The 27,124-nt window shown below is 41.5% G+C and overlaps 1 protein-coding gene across 3 annotated transcripts in view; it reads right to left on the reverse strand.

Annotated features, from left to right (window-relative positions):
• Positions 1–2,728: 2,728 nt before the first annotated feature.
• ZNHIT6 (zinc finger HIT-type containing 6) overlaps positions 2,729–27,124 on the reverse strand; it is a 40,720-nt gene continuing 16,324 nt past the window's right edge. The window contains exons 9-10 of one of the 3 annotated variants that reach the window (XM_083511243.1): positions 7,862–7,986; positions 2,729–3,131 (exon numbers count right to left, since the gene is read on the reverse strand). In XM_083511243.1, the coding sequence (XP_083367369.1) occupies positions 3,067–3,131; positions 7,862–7,986 (190 nt within the window). In that variant the 3' untranslated portion in view covers positions 2,729–3,066. Of the gene's footprint in view, positions 3,132–3,154; positions 6,776–6,921; positions 7,987–27,124 lie in introns of those variants that run through there. The other 2 variants (XR_014527940.1, XR_014527941.1) reach the window with 2 other exon arrangements.

Genomic DNA, 27,124 nt, shown 5'->3' on the forward strand with positions numbered 1-27,124 from the left:
CGTTCTTCTGTTTATATCTACCTAGCTCTCTAAACTGCAGCATTGAAAAGTGATAATTTACCTACCTAGGTCAGGGAGAGATAAGCCCCTTGCCGAGGCATTATTTCCATTTTATAACATTACAATCACATTTAAATTTGTCAGAAGTTCCATCTATCCAGGGCAGGTTTAATTGCATCCATAAGAAGACCAGGGATCTATCACTGGGAATTCAATAGGTCATTAAGCTTAAACTATTCATGAGTCGGGACGCGGGTGACACTGTGGGTTAAACCACAGAGCCTAGGACTTGTCGATCAGAAGGTCAGTGGTTCGAATCCCCACGACGGAGTGAGCTCCTGTTGCTCGGTCCCTGCTCCTGCCAACCTAGCAGTTCGAAAGCACGTCCAAGTGCAAGTAGATAAATAGGTACCGCTCCGGTGGGAAGGTAAACGGCATTTCCGTGTGCTGCTCTGGTTCGCCAGAAGCTGCTTAGTCATGCTGGCCACATGACCCAGAAGCTGTACGCTGGCTCCCTCGGCCAATTAATGAGATGAGAGCCGCAACCCCAGAGTCAGCCACGACTGGACCTAATGGTCAGGGGTCCCTTTACCTTTTATTCATGAGTCAGGGACCATGCTGAGGAGGGCTGCACTGGGGAGGAATGGTGGGAGCTCCCCCTAGCCCTGCTGCTTCCAGGAGCAGGAGGACAGTATAGATTTGGATCAGTGGTTTGCAGAAGGACATAGTTCAGAAGGCAGAAGTTGGGAAGTACTGGAGGGGGAACAGCTAGGAGGAAAAGCACTGGGACAGAGTTAACAGACACACTGTCTCTGGAAAGCATTCACCCATTCTGCCCAAGGTCAAGAAAAGCAGATAAGGTGGCAGCACAGAAAGCACAGTGGTTACAAGACCAGGTTACAAGACGCGGTAGTGACGTGGGTGATTAGAAAGTGGGTGGGACCCTTAATTGGGAGCACCTTCATTCCTAGGAATGGATTCTTTGTTCTCTCACCGTGATCATTAAAGGTTATAACTGGTAAGAAGAGTCCTTTCTCTTTGTTCTGCTTATCTATGGCAAAGGGGGGGGGGGCTGATTCCATGAAGCCTGACATCATGCAAACTATGTAACACAATGCAATCCCTTCTTCTCAAACCTATTATCCCAGAGTTTCTTGAAGCCCGGTTCAAGCAAAGTTCCAGGAACATGTTTAGAAGAGTACGTTACGTGTCCTCTGGGAAGCATCTATTTGTTTCAGTTTTCAGTCCTCATGGGCAGAAACTGAAGTCTTAATGAACCATTAAGGCTGTTGATGGGTATAACCCGGCCAAAGTAAGACTGACTTCAGATACTGATCTCACTTCACGTTTCAACTGTCATCACCAATCCACTATGGAGTGTTATTTTGAGGGCACACAGCAGCTGATCCTTCAAGTGCTTTGTATAAATCAAGAGAGAGAGAAAAAGATTGCTGTTCACCACCTTATAAAAGCTAGTTGGGCTGTGATCTTACCACATATACATACAGCACAGGAAGAGACCAGTTACAATGTAAAAAGAAGGGCAAGCAACCTATAGGGTCTTCACGATATCAAAAGCTTGTTTGAATTACCTATGAACCCGACTCCACATCATCAGTTACATTAAGGTAAGTTCTTGCGAGTTTAGTCCTTGATAACAGCATCTTCCCAGACAGGTGCTCTTCTGAGCACACGATGGGGCAAAATTTCTCTAGATTCCATCCACTTCTGCTGCATCATGAGCAACAGATTTGGCTCACTATGTGGTAAAATCTTTCAATAGTATGTTAGAGTAGGGCTGGATCTAGACCCATTGAAGAAGCATTTCAGTTAAACGGGTTGAAAACTTTGTATGAGAAATTGGGTTAGCAAAAATGGAACTCCAGAGCACCATCTTGCGTCAGTGTGTTAGAATGTATAAACAATGCATAAAAAGTTTTTTCTTTGTGAATGTAGCTGAGTCCTGGATGCCCTGGCTTTTTCTCATTTTCTTATTTCAATAAACTCACTAAGGGAAATTCAACACTAATCTCTCCGTAATATTTACATTGCCTGCATTCTTTTTTTAAAAGCTAAATCAATTACGCACACATTTTAAGGTAGCTTAACACTGAGTCAGACCACTGGTCCATCTAGTTCTGTGACTTCTACATGAATTGACAGCTACTTTCCAAGGGTTCAGTGGCCTCGCCGTGCCAAGCTACCTGAAATTCTTTTACCGAAATATGCCCTGGGCTGAACCTTGCACAATTCTTTCTAACAATGGCCTGGTTCGTGCATCACAAAACGACTGGCTTAGAATGAGCATGCATGCTCGAGGAGATCAGAGGAGCTTTGCTTCTCCCTGGTCATTCTGCTGCTGCACTGCACTAAGCCTCAGTATGTTATCCAAACCCAGGTTTGTGGTTTAGCTCTCCTTTGCAAACCATGAGCAGTAGAACATAGACCAAACCTTGGCTGCAGCTCATGATTGGCTTGGAAAGAACTGGAAGCCCAGATTTGGATGACATGTTAAGCCTAATGATGTCTAAGCACAGCGTAGCAGCAGAACCACTGGGAAGGAGCAAGTGGCTGTGATCACTCTAGGAGCCCACAAACTCACCCCAAGCTGTTGCTTATGTGCAATCCAGATCAAGATATTAAAGCAAGGATTTATTCCAACAAATATTTGTTTCTTTTATGAGTTGGTTGCTTCTGTTTCATGTTCTTTACCACACCCAGATGAAAGGAGAGTTAGGTGTTTTATTAAAAGTATTTATAGCTTTCTACTTCAATAAGTGGAAAAAACAGCCAAGCGTACAAAGATTGGCAACAGAGTCCTGTAAAACTGTAATTGTTACATCAGTGATTTTCACAAAAGAAAGCAAAAGCTAGGCACCTTAATCTATAAACATAGATTAGAACATAATGTAGAACATACATTAACAGATTGCAGTGCTTTTTTAATAGCTATAGGTTTTGGATACTATTAATAAAAAGCAATGCTCAAAACTAATTTGCTGAATATATGTTCAACAAGTCAGGTGCAAAGCAAGTTGCTCCAACTCCACATCCGATTTTGCTTTGTCAGGAACTATCATGGATTTCCCCTTCTTCCTCAGACGAGTTTTCCTGATTGGATTTACTGGCATCTAAAGGAGAGAAGGGGAAAGAAATACAATATTTATATATTTACTAAGCTAACCCCAGCCCTGGTTTTGCACCCTCCACAAATGTTTCCTATTATTCTTTTCAGTTTAAATGGATTCTTGTCTACTACAGTATATGCTTTTTTCTATTTTTATTTATACCACTTACAAACTTTGGTGATTAAGTGGTATAAAAATAGGTGGAATAAATGAATAATAAACGCACATTTCCACAGTACATAGTTACTTACAAAGTAACTATCATTCATTCATTCATTTATAAATTGTATACTGCCGATCTGTAGCTCTCAGAGGTGGTTCACAATATAAAAACGCAATATAAAACTACAAAATACACAATAAAAAATAAGAACAAAAAAATAATCCCACAAACCAATAAACCTCCCCCCCCCAAACACATTTAAAAAGAGTATAAGATGTTCATCACTAATAGGTGGAAGTTCTACCAATTGTTCATGGAGTTACTCCTCAACCAATCCCTAATCAGAATCCAAGAAGGACTGCCATGTGGTGTTGGACTTCTTGCCTGAGCATTGTGTTTATTGACTGGACCTGGGCTTATAGTTCTGGAGGTGCAGCCACATAGGCCTGCAATTTCTGAGGAGTGTTTGGAAGTGTAGGAGGGCTTTGTAAGGGTAAAAGATTGCTTGGCTGATTTCTTCTCCATCTCCCTTAGACAGAGAAGTCAGGCCTTTTTTCTTTTTTTCTTGCCCCTAGTTCCAATGAGGATGGCTTCCAAGTGGTGCTCAGAGAGCTACTTTCTTTAAAACGGGATGCCTGTGACTGCTGCCTCACAAAAACTGCACAGCAATAGACTTTTTTCTTTTTTAAAAAATGTATACCTTCCTTTCTACTGCACAAGGCGGCTCACAACAATTCAAATCACAATATGAAAATATAATAAAAATGTTCCTTTCTGATGTCCTGTCGGAGACCATGGGTGCAGTTTCAAGTGAGTGCTTCTAGCAATTCGTTGGCCAGGAAGACCACTGAGGGAATTTTCCTGAGTGAGTTTCTTTTCTATTTCATTAAACATTTCTTTTGTAGGACAAAAGGATGCAATTTTTTCTATATTCAATGTAACACCTAACTGATGGAACAATGCTACAGTATCTATTATATAGCCTTTCCTTCAAGGAATAAAGGCAGCACATCTCCCCACCCCCCCCGGTGAGAAAAGTTAGGCTGAGAGATAGCGACTGGGTCAAGGTCACCCGGTGAGCTTTCAAGCTGAAGCCGGGTGTTCCCAATCTTAGTCTGGCACTCTCAGCATACTGGCTCTCATAAGAAACCGTATTTATAAAGCAAAACTGGATTCGTGGAACACAGGGTGTGGTGATGTATCACTAGGTGGAAAGACTCAACATGACAGCCATCATTTGTAATGTCAGGCAGAACAGAATTTGGCATTTCGTTAAAACTTCTGATTTACACAGAGCACTACTGAGAATTGGTCTTGTTTCATGTTGGAACCCTTTCAACGAAACTAAGACATGACGCATACATGTTGCCTTTTTGTATAGTTCAACATTTCAACATAGCGTTTGCAAGTCTGAGCCAAAGCGAAGATGTTACAGATTCAAGCTGTCCAGAGTTCCAGGACTGACTGATGTCATCATTTCCTGAAGTGTTTGTCAACCTTCCCCTCCCTCTCCCACCCTCCAGATCACCCCAATTCTCCTGCCACAGCCCTACCAACCCCTCCTCAGATGAGGTCAACAGATATATATATACACACATATAAAATGCATTTTACAAAGGAAATACACATAATCTTTCTTATGGGTATTTTCATTTAACTAACATTGCTTAACACCAATGTGCCTTTTTGTACATATGAGGCCAAAGGCTTCTTATTAGAGAAATATTACTAAGATGGAGTTAATGGGGAATTGCTACGTAATCATGAAATGCTGAGCAGATGGTCAGCAGGGGTAACACTGGGATCAAGTGTGCACCTGTATAACTTCAATGGAATCTAGACAAGAAAATAAAAGCACTTCACCCAGAAACGGCTGAGGTCACATTTTGTCTACATTAAATCTAGTGTATAATCAATTAACATCTATATGCCAGAGATGTACTGAGTACTGAGATAGAAAGAAATGTTTTTGTCCCTAAGTCTTGTAATAACTTCTATAATCCTTTAGTAATTCTAGCCGTGACTATGCTTGCAGACAGAATGGGGAACACCTGTACTTTCTTTAAACAAGACCAACCATACTAACCCCATAAAGCAGCGTAAACAATCTGATTTAAAATTACTTTTAATTTGAAGGCTAGGGCCCTATTTCTATTATGGTTTCATCATAGAACACTGCCTGTTTTTTAAGTGGAATACTGGATTTTATTGTGTATGCATATATAAATTCAGGTTGTGTCCTTTGTCAATTTATGCAGCGAAAAACACATACTTTCTAACATATTGCTCAGTTACAAACGTAACTAATGAAATATCAATCTTATTCAAAGACAAGAATATCAATCCAGAATTTTGGTGATCTCATTGCAAGGCCCATTGTAAGATCTTTCCAAGGTGACCAGAACAGAAAGAATCTGCTGTTTCAATAGGCTCATGAATGTTTTGGGGTCTCATAAGGAAAAACATTCCAGATATTTCAATTCTAGAAGTGTTTGGTTGTGACCTGCACTTATATCCACATTACAACTGACTATCTATCTATGTAAAATAAAATAGAAAAATTCTATATAGGCAGCAACTAAAATACCATGGGAACGCCAAAGCTTGCTAAGAATGGCCAATCGGGCACAATTCACAGCAGCTTCTTAGCGAGAAGAGGTTTTGTAAGGTTCAGTTTCCCATTCAGATTAGCTAGTGCTCACATGTTCTACAAATGGAAAGGTGTGATCCACATTATGCTATTAGCAGCTAGATTAATTTTTTTTTGTTCAAGCTACTGAACACACTTATAGAGCAAGCTTTCTGAAAAAGGTTATTTTGATGTAAACCACCTTCCACCCTGGTTATGTATATGTATATGTATATGTATAAATAGATGTATGTATATGTATAAATAGAAACATAAGCAAGCGAAGCGGGATATCAGAAAAACTTCCTTAGCCCCAAACTTATTCCAGAAGACAACAATGGCACCTTCCCTTTTTAAGATGTATGCCATTACTGTGCCTGCTTAGCACTGCCAGTGCAACACTGTAGCCATTTACCACTGAAACCTACCCTGAAGTGTTTGATCTTTGTTAACTATTATTTGTATTTATAACTTCCTCTTCCATCAAATAGTTGTGGGGTGGGTTGCAAAAGCGTAACCATTGCAAGTACCACACACAATTAAAAATCCGGAACAAAAAACTGCCGCACAGAAAAGAGCTACACTAAAATACAACGATATACAACTAAAATACAATGCAAGGGATTAAAACATTGTTCCAGCTGCATTTAAAAGCTCATCTTCCATTAAGTACAGCACCCTCAACTCCTAAAAACATAGCGAAAGGAGGAAGGGAGTCTGCAGGTAGCATATGATGCTGCCTCTGATGTGGTATCTAGGTATAACATGGAGTCAGTCTATGGTAGGAAAATATGTTGCTATGCACCCTGGAAAGTTACTGCAGCAACCAGAGAGGTAAGGTTGTGTAGAGTCCCACTACCACAACTTTTTGGTACTTTTCACGTCACCCTTGATTCTTAATTCAATTTGGACTCCAAGCAACATTTCTGTGCCAATTACTAATATGTCTGGCTGCAAAAAGCCCAGACGCCACTGGGTTCTTTAAAGCTGTACTTGATAACCAGGTAGCATTTTGAGATGCATTCGTTCTTTTTTCTTTTGCATCCACTCTACCCAGAAATATTGGCCAAATGTATAGGCTATAAAACTCGAAAACACTTTGGCATGTTCAGATCTGTGCAGTTTGCAAAGCAGAAGCCTTATTTGTCATAAGAATGTAAGAGAGCCTTGCTAGATGTGGCCAACCAGATGCTATGGGAAATCCACAAGCTGCGTATGCATGAAACAGCCCTTTTATGCCTTAGCAACTGATATCTGGACCATGCTTCCTCTGAGCCTGAAGGTAGCATATAGCCATCATGTCCAATATAAACATTACCATATTTATGTGGCAGAATATTAAAATATTATTTCTTCCTAGCATACTGACTCTGGAATATAGGATATGACCAGCAAAAAGAAATGGATTAATTCTGTTCCAAGGTATTTTGAAGGTTTCACAGTAGAGGAAGCAAACTTTTCTCAGTTATGTAACCAACCATAATTTGTAAGAGATATTCAAGCATTGCCTGGTGCCTTCAAACTTCCAGCTACCAAGCAGGCATTTGATCTGGTAAAACAAATCAGCTGCAGATGCTAACAAATGCTATGCTGCAAAATTGTCTGGAAGGTTATTCATATAACAGGTATGTGTTTGTCTACCCCATCAAATCTGATGGCTTAAAAACCCGGAACTATGGTTTTGACATATTTTAGATATATTTTACATTATCATAAACTGGTAAATAAAATGCTAAAATAAAATACAGTGATTAAACTACTTGAAACCTAACTAGAAAGGATCAACATATACACTGATAATATATCTAATCTACGTAATTGCAACAGGGCAAAATGCTTTATTATTTACAAGCTGATGCTCATTCCTGGTTTTAACAGGATAAAGAGCCTTAATTCTTGTCTGCATAAAATGTTATTGCGTTGTAATGTATAGTTTCTTACCGTGGCCAAGAATCACCATATCCGTCTGGAATTTCTTCAAAACAATATGCAAAGTTGGGTATTCTATGACAACCTTCCCTTTCAAATTGTCTCGAAGGCCTTTGCTGGCATCCAGTTCTTCGTACCTTTGAAAAAGTAATTGCAAAAGTTTATCGGCAAGCAGATATTTGAAAGCGTTAGCAAATCAAACTTATTCACAGGCATCGTGACAAATCTCTCCTCCTCCAAATCCAGTAGCAGCCGGTAGGCGGTGTGGCACACCTGTTTTGCCGACGGGAATGACTGCTGCCATTTACTAAGAGGGACAATGTGAGAAGCACAGAGATGTGGGTTGGCTTCACTATGGCACCCACGCCGTGCTGTGCTCTGCACTGGTCAAATCCAAGAAAGGAAAGGGCAGTTCTGCAATCTAACATTGTGTCCAAAGTGTGGCTAGTTTGTGCTGGCATACGGGCCTATATAAGTAATTCCAGGTCTCGTTTTGTTGATTACGTCATAAAAACCTCCCATTTCAGACTTCCCTTCCCTTGATAGTGCTGAAGTACCATGGCCATTGAGGATTAGGTCCACCATTTTAAGGGACAGAGTTAGAAAATAAAAATCTGAAAAGGAGGCTATCAGTGTACTCTGGGATAGATGTGAACCAAATTTCAGCTTCCTGGAAATAAAACAAACATTTCATAACCTGTTGAGCCAGTCAGCCGAAACCACTGTTTATATATATTCTCTCTCTCTCTCTCTCTCTCTCTCTCTCTCTCTCTCTCTCTAGTAATTCAGTTTGTATGCTGTGCTGTACACATGGAGGCACATTCCAGGCTGCCACTGGAAATCCCCCAAAGCTCATTCAAGTATTTGAAGCAGCAATTGCATGCCCACAGCTCAACATTCCGTACCAATGTGCAGTTCTCCTCTGGGTTGTTGGCCTCGGCCTCGAGACACAAACAGAAAAAAATGGTTCATTTTTAGGCTCTTCGATAGAACTTGGGCTGCAGGCATGTATCAAACTTTGGTTTTGCAAGTGATGTGGATATATATCACCTCCAAGCCTTTTATGACTCTTTTTATATTCCTCTAGTAACAAGAGTGACTTGATTAAACCCAATAAATAACCCAACTATTTTAGGCATGTCCAAGCAACGTCAGGGTCTTTTGGGACCTGGAAAAATGGGGGTATAATGGGGGCGGGGAATAACAGGGGGCGATAATGCATGCTGCACCGATGTGCACAGGGACCAGATTCCCTGTGCTGGTCCCGTGGGATAACCGTGAGGCATGGTCTGAGTCCAGTCCTAGGTCGAGGGTGCAGTATGGAGGCAGTCCGTCAAAGCTGAAGCTGGGTCCAAGGCAGGGAGTCGGGTGAGGTCAGGAGCTCCGGCAGAAAAGCAGGACAGGGTGCAGGCAGGAACTGGCTACCAACAATGTTGCTGCTGCAACTTGGGACTGGGGCTGGCTGGCTTTTATCTGCCCCGAGGCATAGGGCGGCCCCGGTCCTAAGGTGACTCACCTCTCCTGGCATGGAGGCGAGCACGCCTCCTGTGGGAACTTAGTTCCCTCTGCCTCTCTGCCCTGAGCCTCTGCAGCTCAGGAGAGGCTGGAGGGTTACCGGACCCAGAGGCAACCTCCTCTTCCCCTGACAGGGCTGAGAGTGGAGCACCTGCAGGCAATGGGTCCTCCATCACCTCAGGAGCCAGAGCAGACTCAGCTGGTGCCTGCAGCTGAGGATCCAGCACAGGTGAGGACCCTTCAGGCTCAGGCCCCAGCCCCGGCTCAGCTGGTTCTGGAGGCGGAGAATCCTGTGCAGGCTGGGATTCCTCAGGTTCAGCCTCCAAGTTCAAATCCCAGGCCATCACATTCCCTGTGCAAAATGGTTGCAGCCTATATAAAATTGCAACTTCCCAGCCATGGCACCCGTACACCCTCCTTTGCTGCCCACCAAGGCTCTCCCATTTTCTATTTAAAAAAATTGGGGGGGGGGATGTTACCAGTTTGGGGGAATGCTCCCTTCTTCATCTATTTTATTTGTTTTAGTGGGATGCAGGTATTTTGCGTGATCTGGGCATTGCAAGTTTTTCTTCTGTGAAGAAATGTGTCCTGGGCTCAAAAGGTTGGGAACACATGTTTACAAATAGCTCAGTCATTTGAGGAAGATATATAAATGCTTCCTAAAAAAAAAAAAAAAAATCCAGTAATCGGGGTATCTTCTATCTGACTTTAGTGTATATGACATTACCGTATTTTTCGCTCTATAAGACGCACCAGACCACAAGATGCACCTAGTTTTTGGAGGAGGAAAACAAGAAAAAAAAATATTCTGAATCTCAAAAGCCAGAACAGCAAGAGGGATCGCTGCGCAGTGAAAGCAGCAATCCCTCTTGCTGTTCTGGCTTCTGTGATAGCTGTGCAGCCTGCATTCGCTCCATAAGACGCACACACATTTCCCCTTACTTTTTAGGAGGGAAAAAGTGAGTCTTATAGAGCAAAAAATACGGTAATTAAGAACTATTGTAGTTAGATGGCAAAGGTAGGATAAAATTCTATCAATACACATGTGCAAAACTTTGAAAGTCACAGAACGGCCAAATTATGTAGCAAAACAAAACCAGAAATCTAACTGATGAAATTAAGAACTATTGGTTTGTGGAAATAGAATTTAAAATGTCATAACTTCATAGTATAATCCACAGCTACTCACACCAGCAGCTCCAAACTAAACTCCCAAAAGAAAACCTCATTTTATTTGTGTGTTCTGGCTCATCCATGTGACTTGGATCAGCCAGCCAATTCCATATAAGGGAGACTTTCTCCTTCTTAGGAGGATGCATTCAAAGCCAGGCGCAGGCATCATCATAGCATTTCTAAATAACTGAAGTAATCCTAAGAACTTAACTGTGCCTATTCCTAATAATTATTACATAAGCAAGCTACGGTCCTTCCAGACCTATACATTTCAAGAGCAAAAAAACCAGAGAAAACTTCAACTCCTAAGGCTATTAATAGCCAACACTATCTCAGCAATTACTACAAAAAAAGCAAAGTGAGCTGTAATTCCTCAATTGCCACCAATCTACTAAGTCCAGTGAATAAAAAGTTTAGATATAAAGTATTTGCCTGAAATAAGATTCCCAGTATGTTGCCTAGCCTTGACTTCCACCAACTGTATTATCTATTGTAGAATTCCTTACCAGTTACCACAATATTTTAAATTGATATTACTGGTATACCTCACTGCTTATTGCATAACACTGTATCAGGAGTCAGATTTTTAAAAGTCAAGATGTTAAAAATTTGCAACTTGCTTTTTCTGGTTCTGGAAGAAACAACTTTAAGCAATGGTTATGTCCCTCAAATCCAACTTCAATCATCATGAAAATATTTGGTTTCATGTTTCTTTCAACCCAGAGTAATTATGACCAGCTCTTTCTGAAACCTTTTAAAAAGGATAACAGTATATTGCATTTCTTATTCAATGAATGCATTCATAAGTTGTGGATTAACACATGAACAGAACCATATTTACTGATTTATTTACAGTACTTTAATGCAAAATATGGCAATACCTTTCTATTGGCAAGAGTCTCAACACATTCTTTTCTGGTTAAGCAAACATCTACCACCAAAAGGCTAAAGTCATTCACATGCCACAATACACTTTCCATTATCTCATGTTTTAGACAAAACATCTTTAGCGTCCAGCTTGGCATAGCATAAAACATTTGTACTTTAAACTATTTTATGATAGTAAATTATTCAAGTGTTAGATCACCAAGGCATAGCTTTAAGTAAACTTTATTGGTTGACAGACAGTGACAGCTTTTGGCAAATAGCCAAGACTTTGGTGCAGTACGAAGAGCAAAAGACTCTTTAGAGAATAGTTTTTTCCTGTAGTGATCTAACTAAATCTCTGGAACTTACTATTCTATTTTGCTTTTACCTTCTTGGCTTCCCTCTCCCCATAAAAAGAAACAAACTGTTAACTGTATTCTGCTCTCTCTCAAATACAGCTTTGATTTGCTTTGCTTTTATAAATTAAAGAGTGTCCCATTTATAAAATCTATCAACGCATTTCACAGCACTTCAAACACAAAAAACTGTTGGAAATATTAAATGTTTCAAAGTAAATGACAATGTTAGACCAATATTTTACCATTTTATTACTTCTATTGATCATATTTTTGCACAGACCAACTTAATATTTTAAAAAATCCCATAAACAAACCGCATATAGAACCAGTAATAAACAAAAACAAAGACTCATAGAATCGTAGAGTTGGAAGGGACCCCAAGGGTCATCTAGACCAACCCACCTTAAGTCCACTTTTGGACCTGCCCTTGGAACAAGTTGCACTCTCTCAGCCTAACTCATCAATGGTTACCGTTAATGATGACCGTGTACTGGCTCCAGAATCAGAGGCAACACACCTCTCAATGGCAGTCCCTGGGGGAGAACAGCGGGAGAAGGCAGTGGTGCTCCTGTCATTGCTTGTGGGATTCCTACAGGCATCTGTGCTGGTCAAAATGGGCCCTTGCTCTGTGGTCCATCAGGGCTTGCGATTAAGAGGGTGCAACTGTATTTGGCGTTCTTGAATTTTATCCTTGAGGGTGGGAGGTTTTATTTATTTTTTAATAATAATTTTTATTAACCGACCAATCAAATCAAATCACATCACATAAATTCCGAATTACAAAGCCAAATTTTAATTTTTTGGGTGGGAGGTTTTAAGATAGATCGATTGTGAAGATAGTTTCTCACAAGTCAGAGGCTGTGGTCTCCTTAGTGACACGTTCAGGAGCTCTTCTTTTAGTGGAATTTGTGGTCCACCCGGTACCTTTGGTGACATTGTTTTAGCACCAGATGAAACACTGATGGACTGAGATTATGCTGTTTTGCTTCTGTGGCTGTTGCATGTTTTAGAATGGGTATTAATTGCCTGGAGACCTTTAGATAACAAGTCTAATGATAAGCAATAATAATAATAAGGTAAAGAACCCCTGGATGGTTAAGTCCAGTCAAACACGACTATAGGGTTGCGATGCTCATCTAACTTTCAGCCTGAGGGAGCCAGAGTTTGTCCACCGACAGCTTTCCGGGTCACGTGGCCAGCAGGACTAAACCACTTCTGGCACAACGGAACACGGTGACGGAAGCCAGAGCGCACGGAAACGCTGTTTACCTTCCCGCCAGAGCGGTACCTATTTATCTGCTTGCACTGGCATGCTTTTGAACTGCTAGGCTGGCAGGAGCTGGGACCGAGCAATGGGAGCTCACACTGTCACGGGAATTGGAACAGCTGACCTTCTGATCGGTAAGCCCAAGAGGCTCAGTGGTTTAGACCACAGCGCCACCCTCCCAATTAAGCAATAATACCATTGTAAGGAATATGAGGCTCTAGTGTCTTGATACAGGGGACAGTCTGCTGGAATCATCAAGGGCAAGCTCCCCCCACTCAGCATTCCCGCCAACTGGGGTTGGTGGTATCGTTTTTGCTGCTATTTGGATGTTTTGTACTTTATTGTTAGGCATTATTTCAGTGTTTATTAGCATGAGATGTTTGTTTGCCCTTATTGATATTAGCGTGACTTTGTGTTCTGCTTTGTACCTGTTAAAGCATCATCACAAAATGTTGCATTTATTCTGTGCGTTGTTGTGAGCCACTCTTTTTGAGCATGGTTCTAGCATGGAAAAGTGGCATACAAATAATATCACGATGTACACACCTGCAATTTATGTTTGTGTGTTTGTAAAAAGATTGTATTTTCTAGAATTATCCTATGATGACTACCATATTAAAGGATTTCAAACAGCATCTGAACAAGTATCATCAGTGCAACATGATGGAATGGATTTACCTGTTGTGCCCCAAGAAAAACGATGATGCTGAAGAGAGACAATATTGGCAAGAGCTTTGCGCCTGCATTTTAATGCTTTAATTTTGTCCATTATGACTGACCAGAAGCTGCATAAGCTCCGAAAGAGCCTACTGGCTTGCAAGAAGGCCAAAAAGGCAGCCAACTAATCCTTCTGAAAACTGCTGCATTCTACAGAACCCTCCATCGTAAATGTATACCTCTCCAATGGAGCCTCCAGCTATTATCTTAGTGGTGAACTCAGTCATCCCTGCCAGCTCAGACAGCAGGAAATTCCCTGCTAAGATCAGTCCTTCCTGCATGTCATCTGCACAGCCTTTCGTTTTAATAATGGCATTTTTGTAGTCTGTGATTAAAGATAAAAACGAAAATCCCATTGAGTCTACTCTCCTATGATAAAGCATGACTTGCTCCATTGAAGCATCTTCACTGGAACAATGTATTCATACTTCGTAAGGAAAAAAACTCTTTTAACACAGGCTTTGAAATCCCCCCACAAAACATGCTGACATCAGCATACAATGAAAAATGGAAGTACTTCCTGAAGTAGCTATGGGCACCATCCCATTTTATTGGAGCATTCCTTGACAGAAATATTACTGCCAAAACACAAAATATAAATGAATTTTGGTACTACTGCTACTAATAATGCAGAAGGTTTAACCCCATTTCAGGAGGGGGGGTTAGAACAGAGGAGATGTCCACTGCACTTAAGAATCCTTTCAAGTACTAGTTTTGAGGGGCTGCAGTGCTGCAGAGATAATAACTAACAGATGGACATTCATTCCTAAGTGGTGAATAACTCTTCCTTGTGGTTATGATTTGTGAACGGGAAAATAGTGAAATGCTCTTCTCAGTTATACAGCAAGGGGGGAAACTACATTCTGGATTATAAAATTCAGTTCCACCTACAACTATAGCATACCTTAAACTTTGCACTTATGTTTGTCTCGTTACTAATGTGATCATTCAGATTTGTGAAGTATTAAGGGAGCTAATGTTTTCCGAAAGGATTTAGAAAGAGATTTGGCACTTGAACTATAACTTGGTTTAAGTCCCCATAAAAAGGATTACAACACTGCAATAAAATGCAACTTCCTGAAAATAGATATGCTTTGTACACTGAAATTATCAAATATTCCACCTCAGCTAACCAAAAGTGTCTGTGCATACGAGTTACTTGTGTATTTGCCAGCTGAAGATGAAGATGCTGCTTCAGATGCATTTTTAGGAAGGATAGCAATTATCTTCCCTTCACTGCTACTTAGCTCCAATTAAGACATTTTGCCCAGCTAACAAAAAATAATTACCGTATTTTTCGCTCTATAACACGCACCCGACCATAACACGCATGTAGTTTTTAGAGGAGGAAAATCCATAGGCATGCCACCCGTAGGCATTCCCTCCATAACACGCACAGACATTTCCCCTTACTTTTTAGGAGGAAAAAAGTGAGTGTTATGTTGCAAAAAATACGGTAGTTTCAATTGTTTGCCTCATGAAGCATATTTCACCATGAAAGCCTGACTTTTAATAGGACATATCCTTTACATTTAATGCTCCATTACATAAACGTTTGTTCACTTATAAGCAGCCACCACCCACCTTTTGGAATACAGCTGACCCAAAGTGGCTTACAATTTCAGCCTGAAACTAGTAATGGGAGCATTAGCTACACAAGAGAATGGGTGTTGTTTAGGAGAAAGGATTCTGAAAAAGATGGGTTTTAAAGGTCTATTCAAAAATAAGTGGCATGGAGGCCACACATACCTCTGTGGGGGATAGGTTCCACTATTTAGAGGTCAGGCTATATAACTATAATCATTTGAATTGTAAACCGGCATTGTATATCTTTGCCTATGTAAACCAAAATGGGGGGCATGACAATATATGAAGAGAAAGTCCCTAGAGTCTGTGTCTGACATCTGAAGAACATTTTTGTCTTAAAAACATGCCACTTGTAGTCACTTAGGACAGCTCCACCACATGGCAGATGCAACAACTGGAAAGAAGTACCTTCACCACAATCACTGCTATGCAGTAGGGTCAAAGATCAGATCTTATCTGTGATTAATTGGTCAGGTCTGGTCTAGCCTAGCATCTTTGTTCCAGTCATCATTCCTGTCACTACATTACACAAGCTCTTAATAGGCCAAGGATTTCCCTAGCTTCTAGCTTACAGTAGCAAAACCCCAAGACCTTTCAGGAAACCACCGGGATCCACCTGGCGATGGACTATCTTAATAGATTCCCCCATGCCTATACAGTTTTAGATTCTCTATAAGTCCTGCCACATAAAGATCTGTCCATAATAAAGGAGCCGCACAAAGCTGCCAATCATTCCTGATCATCTTTGTATCCTGGATATAATACCTGATCAAGAGCATGCCCTGCCACAAATATGACAGATCCACCATTGCTATGGAAATAATGGAATTCTGAGTCACACCCGAGAAAGAGATCTTGGTATCAATGTTAAATGATGGCTGCCCCTTACACACTAAGTGTCTTCCTGCTTGAGCTGACTGTGGAGTTGGAATTACATCAAAGGAACACCGATTCTGTCTCAAGAACACAGTGCTAGGAGCACACTCTCAAAATTACATGGCTTTTGGGCAGCTTATCCTGAAAGGGAAGCAGAACCCATGACAGATCATAAAAGTCCTCCCCCCACCCCCGACCCTCATCAAGTCCAGGCAACTGATGAACCAAAAACTGAGGCGTTGATCGAGGAGAAACAGCCAAGAGAATGATGAGGACGATAAAAAGAAGAAGATTCTCAAAGCAGGAGAGCACTCTTGATGCAGCAGTAGACAGAAGCCACTTTCCCTTCCCAGCACTCTTCTCTTTTCTGCCGTACTCATGTAGCACAAGAAAAAGGACTACAGTGATACCTCAGGTTACATACGCTTCAGGTTACATACACTTCAGGATTACAGACTCCGCTAACCCAGAAATATTACCTCGGGTTAAGAACTTTGCTTCAGGATGAGAACAGAAATCATGCTCTGGCGGCGCGGCAGCAGCAGGAGGCCCCATTAGCTAAAGTGGTGCTTCAGGTTAATAACAGTTTCAGGTTAAGAACAGACCCCTGGAACGAATTAAGTACTTAACCTGAGGTACCACTGTAAAGGCAAGAAATAGATAATAGCCCACTGAGGCTCATGGGGTTAAGTTATGTATCAAGACCCAGGTTTTACTGACAAGCCTGGAACGGAAACCAATGAGCCAGTGGTTGTTTGCTAGCTTGATGTAGGAACCGACTACACACTCCGGCAAACCTTAAGACATTATTATTATTATTATTATTATTATTATTATTATTATTATTATTCCCTACATCTGTAGATTTCATTTTTTTAAAAATATTTTTTATTAACTGGCCAATCACATCAAATTAAATCATATCACATAAATTCCGAATTACAAAGCCGAATTTTAAATTTTGTTGGGGGGACCCATATTTCAAGATCCGAAGGGGGATTCTGATCATCTTCTTGCTGCTGCGTTAATGTCCCAATAAGTCCAAATCAATCCAAACAAAGTTCATAGTTCTATCCCATCTTCTCTTGCTGTTTCCACATCACATCTTGTTCATATATTTTCTCTTTTTTCTTTATGATCTCTTCTGATAGTCTCCTTAAGCCGATAAACTCCAATAGTAATAATAGTCCTGTGTGAATTTTCCGTTCTTCCAATCCTCAAATTGAGATGGTTTCCATATATCGTCTCCTTCATAGATAACATCACTCTTTCCATCATAGTCTCGTAAAACTGTCGCTCTTAAGTCCCACTGAGGAGTTTAACCCACAATATATAAACAGCTCTATTTCTCTCTTTCTCCTCCCAGACTCAAGACCTCCGACAGAACTTCCCAACATGGCGACGGCATTTTTAACTGCGTCATTCCCAAGCTCTTACACATTCCACGCTCTTCTTAAAACGTGCTTTGGTTCGAAAGTTTATCTCCACACAGCCTTAAATCCACAGCTTAAGTCCTTAAAACGACATTTCTGACTCATGAGAGGAGGGGATTCTTGTTTAATCACATAGGGAAAGAAGGAAGAGGGTTTTTTCCCCTCCCCCATCAGTCATTTGCCATACCTTGTCTTGGCGTATCTTCTCATGTTTTATTCTTATCTTGTTTTGTCAGAGATCTCTTCTGTTAGCAGTCTTTACTCCCCCTTCTCTCTTGAAATATGTGCATTCCTTTCATCCAAATTGTTTCCTTTGAAGTTCTGCATCTAGTGGCGCAAATCAGGGACGGCGTTCAGGAGTGCCGAAATCCCACAGGAGGGCTTTGTGCCTAGTGCCCCCACCCCCACAAATTCGGGGGTGGTATAGGGCACAGCAGGCAAGGGCCGTCCCCCCCACAATCCTGGGGGGGTTAAGGAGGCTAATTACCCCCATCATAGCCTCCAAATTACCTCGTGTGGGTCGGAGAGATGTTATTGTCAGCCATCTTCCAATGCGCCCCCTAGTGGCCCCCTATTCCCTACATCTGTAGAGTTCAAGGCAGTTCACAACACAATATACAATACAATATACAAGCCACAAAATACATAATAAAAATAAGAACAACCCAAACTAGGAACTAGGAGGGATAGATGTATAGGGGCTACAGGCCACAAGGCAAGGGCCCTGATTTCTACAGAAAGGACTCTCTGGATGCAAAGGTACAGTGCCCAGTGCAAACATTTCAGAGCCTAATCCAACAAACAGCCATTCACTTAGCAACAATCAGTGTTTGTCCTGCAAGTGCAGCCGCATTGCGTCTCTGTAAGTTTACAGAAGGCAGCAGCACAATGGCAGTCAAATCTCAGGAAAGCAGATGGTAGGAAAATATGCAACAAGTGAGGCACAATAGGAGGAAATATGAAAGGTAGTTAGGGAATCCCCGAAAACAAGCGCACACCCCCACAGTTTCCAAGTGTAACACTGTTCAGTGACGCTCCATAATGCAATGATCCAAAGGAAAAGGCTTGAAAAGCTAGTCTAGAACTTAAAAGGGGCAAAGATAGGTGGTTAAAGTTACCACAGCCTCCAGAACTCAAAATGTCCCAAACAAAGTTGGTGATTCCTGGTCTAGTTACAAAACACCAACATTGAGGGAATTTAAGATATTAACTTAAACATAAATGAAATTCATAAATATCTGTTAATTTTGTAGCTAGGAGAGATCTAATTTAATACACAGATGTTCAAAGAGTACAAACGCAGAACTTAACTATGAAGTGGGAACCGTGTAGCACAAACAGAATCATCATGTTAAATATTCTCTCCTGCACCATACGAGAACTTTAGTTTTAAAATGGAAGTTCAAAACATATCTTGTTGCTGTATAATGGTGTTACATGCTGATGAAGTTGCAAGTTGTACAAACGAATTACCATGGCAAAAGATACATGCAAAACTTTCACATAATTGTTTTGCTATGCACTGGTAATCTACGTGTAGGAAAGATGACATGTGTGCCACAAATGTTATCTGGATTTATATCAACCAAAACATGTTTGAAACATATACTCAGGAGCTTAAGCTCTGGCAGCTAATCATCACTACTAATGGGAAAATGATTGGGAGCAGTAGGGCTGCCTGTCAATGGAAGTATCCACCAAATTACTTAATCAAAAGTATTTGCCACAAACCCTATATCTGCCAATTTCCTAAACAAGGAGTTCAGGAAAATAGGTCAAAATTATTAAATTTTGAACTGGGCAAAGATGTTCCATCTATGAAATACCTAGTAACTGTTTTGCTTCAAACAGTGCAGTCCCAGCAGTTGTTCTCCTATACCTTAGAACAGAGCTTTCCAAACTTTTCATGTTGGTGACACACTTTTTAGACATGCATCATTTCGCAACACAGTAATTCAGTTTTACAAGCAAACCGGAGGTTAAACTAACCCCTTTCCAGCCCTGGGAGGAGCGCGGGGAGCATTCATGTAGCGCACCTACACACCGCAGCCGACACACGAAAGTGTTACGATATAGCATGGAAAGCTCTGCCTTAGAATTTTGTCCAGAGAATTTTGATGAAGAGCAAACTAGGGCACCGTTTCAAACCACAGCATACAAGTTCTCACCTTGCTTACACAATGATGTCTTTTAAACAGAGTCCATGCCACTTCTGGATTCATATTATGAAACTGTAAGCTGCCCTGGAAATGCGAATGTGGCCCTGAAGGCACATAGTACAAATCCCACATATATAAACAAAAGTAAGTATTGATTAAGCACAGCTTCTTGTTGAAGACTTGTCCTTGTTACTTATACCAATTCCCATGCAGATTCATTCCATCAGGTCCAACACCAGATGTAAGCGGTATATTATTGATACTGGCCACTCCATGATCTTGATACAATTGGGACATTTCTGTCATGCGAACAAATAGATTCTGTTGTGCTACATAATGTACAACTTTGCCCAAACTAAATCACACCAGTATGGGATGCCTGCTGCAAAATATCCCAATGGGATCATCTGGCCAATAGCTGAAAGACATAGAAAAACCTTGAATGCGAAAGCTATATTGATTGACTGAGCACTATACCATAGTCAATGATAGTCTAGAACCATGGTTCCCAACATGGGGTAATTTGATTTTTAAGGGGGGCAATTCGAGAATGAGTTATTAACAGTGAATGGCATTTTAGGCTTTCTTCATGTGAATAGGAGTTCACTTTTTGAATAATAAGAATTATATGTAACCGGGGTGGGGTAGGGCATCAGGATTTTAGAGATGCTTAGGTGGGGCATGGCCAAAAAAGCTGGGAACCACTGGTCTGGAATCATATTGTCTCTTTTTTCAGGGGTATGTGAAGATCAATGAGTAGCTTCAGGGACAGTCGAAGATACTGATGGTGCAATTATATAGAGCTCTATCTGACCACTGGCTGACACTTGTTGGTTTCTGCAGCTGGCCAATTCTGAGCAACCATAAGCCTCCCATGAAATTTGGATCCAGGTCATGGATTTCAGATCTGCAAATGCCATATAAGCGCCACTTGACCCACCACTGTGTCCTCCTAACCCCCAAAATAAGGCCGTGTGTGTGTGTGTGTGTGTGTACACACACACAGACACACAATAGTGGTCTTCTTGCCTAACTACAGTTATGACAAAACCTAGTGGGAATAAATAGCTGATGCAACAAGCATTACATAACTCTATGTAGTCATTTGTGGTTCTGGACAAGGCCACTGGGAACAGAAACACGGACTCTTTAATCTACTGTGGAGAGAATGAAACTTTACGAAAAGGAATATTTACTTCTATGTACTGTATTCATTTTATTTGGCATGTTTTCTTCCATGAATAAGAGAAAGTTGAGGTTATTCTCCCAATTAACGCACACTGAGTTATAAAACACAAGTATCTTAATCTCTGTACTTTTAACATTCCCATCACAGGTCTTCACATTCTTACAAAGGTTGTATTTGCTGCCTGCCAAAAATTCACTAACCCTTGCAAAACAAACATGTTCCCTCTTCTCTGCCAAGGAAGGAAGGTCAAACCTCTCCTGACAAGGTCAGAGGAACAGTTCTAGTTCATTACTGTCGGAAAGAGATAAACAGAGGGATTCCCTTTTGGCAACATAAAATGGAAAATCATTCTGGGGATTCTTTTCGACAGCAACATGTAAGATTCCCATCTCAAAACCAGTGAAAGAAACAATCCTAAGAATACTATTCCCAGCTATGCCTTTATCCCCTTTTCACCTCAAAACACCAGCTCATATTCAGATACATCCGTATACTATGACATATGTATTTATTGCTCCATTCTAAAGTTTCTAGAATGTCTCTGGGTTGTATGAACTTTTACAAAACAGTTACAGGTCACAACGGTTAAAGTGATTTCAACAAGATGGTTACAGAATAGACCCTTGAGTTAAGGCACTATCAACACCCTATAAACGCACTGTTTGCTCTGTGCAACTCTTCAGATTTACAGCATTTTTCTTTATACTTATGAAAATCCTGGAGCTGTTAACCAGAGATAAGAACTGACTAGACACAGGCTAATTCCTTTAAGGTGGTGATGGCAGACTGAATCACAAGTAAATGGAGATAATCAGTGAACTAATGAAAATGTTACAATGCTGGAATGCAAACATTCAAAGTGGGACACGTTTCGATATTAAGGTCCCCCATATTTATTTGAGGATCTATTGCATTTAGCCACATTTTGATTGCTCCCTAATTGACTGCTTCTATATTAGAAGAAATAACTTGGCAAACTTTTTGATTCATTTCTAGTCCATAAGGGGCAAATTAAACTGGGATGGTTGTTTTGGAAGGTGATTAATAAAGCAATGATGAACATCATCATCATCATCATCATCATCATCATCATCATCATGGCAACTAAATTGCTGCACTATCAACAGCCAGCACAAGGAGTCCTTAATAGTATAACAGGGCTTCCCATCCTCTCCTCTTCCTGTGCCCCCAATCTGGGCACTAGGAGAAAGTGATTGAACCTGGGACTTTCTGAATGAATAGCAGATGCTCTGAATGGCACTGAGCTGCAGCCACAGAAGGAGATGTCCACACACAGATTATTTGCTGGATTAGGAACTTCAGAGGCAAATCCGATTTATATCTGAAGGTAAGTGTTGCCTATTTGCATCCATTCACTTTTGATAGAGTGCATGGGCATACAAAAAGGCACCCCTATTAGTCACAGGTAGATACTTCTTAAATATGCAACTAGACCTGGAACAGAGCCAGTGTTGATCTACTAACCAATTCGCTAAAGGTTGGCCAGGTTTTCAATACAATGACACAAGTCATCCTTGCTAACATACTACAGTGGTACCTTGGATAACATATGCTTCAGGTTACAGACTCCGCTAACCCAGAAATAGTACCTTGGGTTAAGAACTTTGCTTCAGGATGAGAACAGAAATTGTGCTCCGGCGGTGCAGTGGCAGCAGGAGGCCCCATTAGCTAAAGTGGTGTCTCAGGTTAAGAACAGTTTCAGGTCAAGAACAGACCTCCAGAACGAATTAAGTTCTTAACCCGAGGTACGACTGTATTCATGGCTATTTCAAAGTGTATTTAATGTAAGCAGGAGTTTTCTTACTAAGCATATGAGACAAAGCCAGCTTGTTTTTCAGCAGAATGTAAATACCCACAGGAAACCAACATAACATGAGAAACAAAAGCAGATTTTACAGCAATGACTCTTAAACCCTTTTCGACTTTTAGGTATGCAAAGCTTTGTTAAGATCACACAAAAATGACGTACTTAAAGAGTAATTCGTTTCACCAAAAGTTTACTTTCCCTTGGAACAGTAGTGAGGGAACAGGAGGTAGAAAGCTTCTCAAGAACTCTCCTCATAGACCACAAGTTTTCTAAGCCACAGCTATAAACTAAGCTGTTATGCTTGGATGAAGTTCAACAGATCATGGTTACATTTTTAAAAGCAATTTTTTTTGTTGAGGACTGTCCACTTGATTGCAGCTACTGGGTCTAATCCATGCAAGTGCTAAAATGAATGGTAGCAAGTTGCAATCCTTAAAATACTTGCTTTCCATCCCTGGTTTCTGCAGCTGCAAAGGAACTGGAAGTGTGCTCTTCAGTGTACCCGATTCTTTCTCCTTTACAGCAGCCGCTTCAAGTTTTGAGCCATGGCTACAATATTAAAATCTGTTAAAATCTGGCCTGAAGGTGCTATTCACCAGCTGCAGGACTGTTTTGAGAGAACCAATTGGGATATTTTCGATCGTTCGGACCTGGAGGAGTACACGGCGGCAGTTCTGTGCTATATCAATCACTGCACAGACACTGTCACAGTAAATAAATCCATCCGGTTTTATCCTAATCAAAAACCCTGGATGAATGGAGAGGTCCAGTGCCTGCTGCGGGAAAGGAACAGGGCTTTCAGGTCGGGCGAGGTGCAGCTTTACAGTGTGGCAAGAGCAAACTTGAAGAGGGGTATTCGACGGGCAAAACTGGATTATAGGCAGAGGATTGAGGATAATTTAAGGAGCAACAACATAAGACAGATGTGGCAGGGGATTCAGCATATTACCAACTACAAACCTAACCTTGGCGCTGTCGACGGTGACCCTTTGCTGGCGGAGGAGCTTAACCTCTTCTTTGCTCGCTTCGAGAAGGAGCCACCTGAGACGCCGGTATTACAGCCACCAGCCCATAGGGGCCCCTCATTCACTGTAGAGGAGCATGAGGTGAGACAAGTATTGAGGATGGTGAATCCGAGGAAGGCGGCTGGACCTGATGGCATCACTGGAAAGGTGTTGAAGGGCTGTGCGGATCAGCTGGCGAGGGTCTTTACTAAGATCTTCAATAAGTCCTTACACCAGTCTATTGTTCCACCCTGCCTGAAGTCGTCAACTATTGTCCCTCTGCCTAAAAAATCCACAATCAGTAGTTTGAATGACTACAGACCAGTTGCACTGACTCCAATCATCATGAAGTGTTTTGAGAAACTGGTGCGCCGTCATATTATTTCCTGTCTTCCATCAACTTTTGACAACTACCAGTTTGCATACAGGGCAAATAGATCCACAGAAGACGCTATCACCACCACTCTCCATGCTGCTCTGTCCCATCTGGAGCAGCCAGGGAATTATGTGAGGCTGCTGTTTGTGGATTTTAGCTCTGCTTTTAACACTATCCTCCCCCATAGACTGGTGTCCAAGCTAGAGACGATTGGACTCCCCAACTCCACCTGTCTCTGGGTTTTGGATTTTTTGTCAGAACGTTCTCAGAGGGTTAGAGTAGGGTCACATGTGTCCACAGCCCTTAGCCTTAACACCGGCTCACCACAGGGTTGCGTGTTGAGTCCCCTGCTCTATGCTCTCTATACGTATGACTGTACAGCCATCTATTCCAGCAACAAAATCATCAAGTTTGCTGATGATACTACGGTGGTGGGGCTCATTTCAGGAGGGGATGAGTCCGCCTATCAGGACGAGGTGGAGCGGCTCTGTGTTTGGTGTGGAGAGAACAATCTGGCTCTTAATACGGCTAAGACCAAGGAATTGGTGGTGGATTACAGGGGGAAAAAGGCGGACATTCAGCCCTTGTATATCAACGGGGAACGGGTGGAGAGGGTGGCGGAATTCAGGTTTTTGGGAGTGACTATGGATCAGGGCATGACTTGGAGCGCAAATACCACTGCTCTGGTGAAGAAGGCCCAGCAGAGAATTTATTTCCTCAGACTTTTAAAAAAGAACAATCTGAGTGAGAGACTGCTGGTGTCCTTCTACCGAGGCTCCATAGAGAGCATACTTACATACTGTATTTGTGCTTGGTTCTCCAGTTGTACAGCTAGGGAGAGGAAGGTGCTCCAGAAGGTCATAACCACAGCCCAAAGGATTATTGGTCACCCTCTCCCACCTTTGGAAGAACTGTACGGTTCCCGTTGCCTTAGGAAAGCAAACAACATCCTGCAGGATCCATCTCACCCGGGATACAGTCTGTTTGCACTACTGCCTTCTGGCAGGAGGTATAGAAACATCAAGTCAAGGACAAATAGACTGAAAAACAGTTTCTATCCAAGAGCTGTGGCCTTTTTGAATGCTGTAACTCGATAGTGAGACCTGGGAGTTTGATGGGTGTGGGTGTGGGTGTGGTTGGAAGGTGGTTTGTTTGGTTGTTGCTGTTGTTTTGCTTTTGTTGTTTTTAAGGGATGGCATACAATTTCGTTGCACTTGTGCAATGTTGCACTAGTGTAATGACAATAAAGAATCTATCTATCTATCTATCTATCTATCTATCTATCTATCTATCTTTAACTTTCCCATGCCTAACTTCTTATGACACCAAGCCTGGGCATGGATCACCCAAAACGGCCTGACAGGCCTATCTCCATGGCCTCATGGGCCTAAATTTGGCCCACAGTCTGGAAGATCCCCACCAATGCCATAAAAATAGTTAGCAACTTTTAAGTTATATAGGAAAATAGCACTGATAGAACTTAAGGCACTGACAAAACTGAAAGGTAACCATCATCTTTACATATCCTTAAACTGAACTAGGAAATGTCTATTTGGGCACAAAAACGGATATCACACAGCTGAAATAAGCATCCGTTCTGAAAGGAAAACTTAAGACTGATGTTTTATTGCAGATTTCCCATAAGGAGGACTATACTACCTCAACGAAGAACAAAGACTTCAATCAGAGAGAGCATTAAGCACAAAAGTCTTACAAGACTCACTTGCAGTCTGTCTCTATCCCACACCATGCTTGAAACAAGTTGCCAAATACATCTGCTCTACCACTAGCTTTAAAGAAAGAGATATCATGATTGGTACACAATGGCCTGGTTCGCGCATAAACCATGGTTTATTGCTTTAGCAGCATATGCCTCAATAAGCCCAAATGAAGCATTGCACTTGCTGCTCCCCTGCAGCTAAGAGGCTGAGTGATGCTTTGTTCAGTTTCAGTTTTACTGTATTATCATTACATTTAAGCCTGGGATCCAAGTTTAAAACAAATTCTAGTATATTTTGTAACAAGTCAACATCAGACATGGGTTATGAAACCTTGGTTCAAATACAGTGGTACCTCAATTTACGAACTTAATCCGTTCCGGAAGTCTTCTTAAACCGAAACCATTCTTAAACCGAGGTGCGCTTTCCCTAATGAGGCCTCCGGCCACCAGTGCCTTTCCACCATTCGGATTCCATTCTTAGACCGAGGTAAAGTTCGCAAACTGGGACACTACTTTGGATTTTGCGGAGTTCATAAACTGAATCGTTCGTAAACTGAATCGTCCGTAAACAGGACTGTTCTTAAACCGAGGTATGACTGTATAATGTTAAGACCAGATTCATAAAAATTAAATTCAGTGCAATAGGAGCAGGAGGAGGATATGCATAGGCCCACAGCTTCACTTGGGCCAGACTTGTCCAAGCCTGCCCACAGTGCTAAAAACATGGTTTAGCATTATATGTGAACCAGGCCAATTAGTGCTTTCGATATGCAACCATCAAAGTAGATTCTGCAACAAAAGAAAAGTATATAAGGTGGAATTTAATGGATCTTGCTCTGCTGAAAAAAGACATCTATCAGCAGAACGGACAAAGAGACACTTTTCAGCAACCTCTCTTCCTCCATGGAGCCTCTGCACTGAAGGGTTAGAGAACCGTCCTGAGGAAGGCTGCAGAAGAGAAGATGAATGGCTGAAAATTGCTTCCTTCCCTATTCTGCTGATGTATGCCTTCTACCAGTGAAGTTACACCCACTGAATTCCCATATGCTCCGATACTAGCTTTCAGGCTGGAGTCTACTACACTGGGATCAGCAGAAGTACAGCACTAAACCAGCAGTCAATTGATGGGGTCCCCACCATACAAGGAGCAAAACCCTAGAACAGTGTTTAGGTCCTAAGAACATAGAGCAGAGACTCTTCACAAA

This window comes from Podarcis liolepis (assembly GCF_965112155.1).
Source record: "Podarcis liolepis genome assembly, chromosome: 6".
NCBI classification, from domain to species: domain Eukaryota; kingdom Metazoa; phylum Chordata; class Lepidosauria; order Squamata; family Lacertidae; genus Podarcis; species Podarcis liolepis.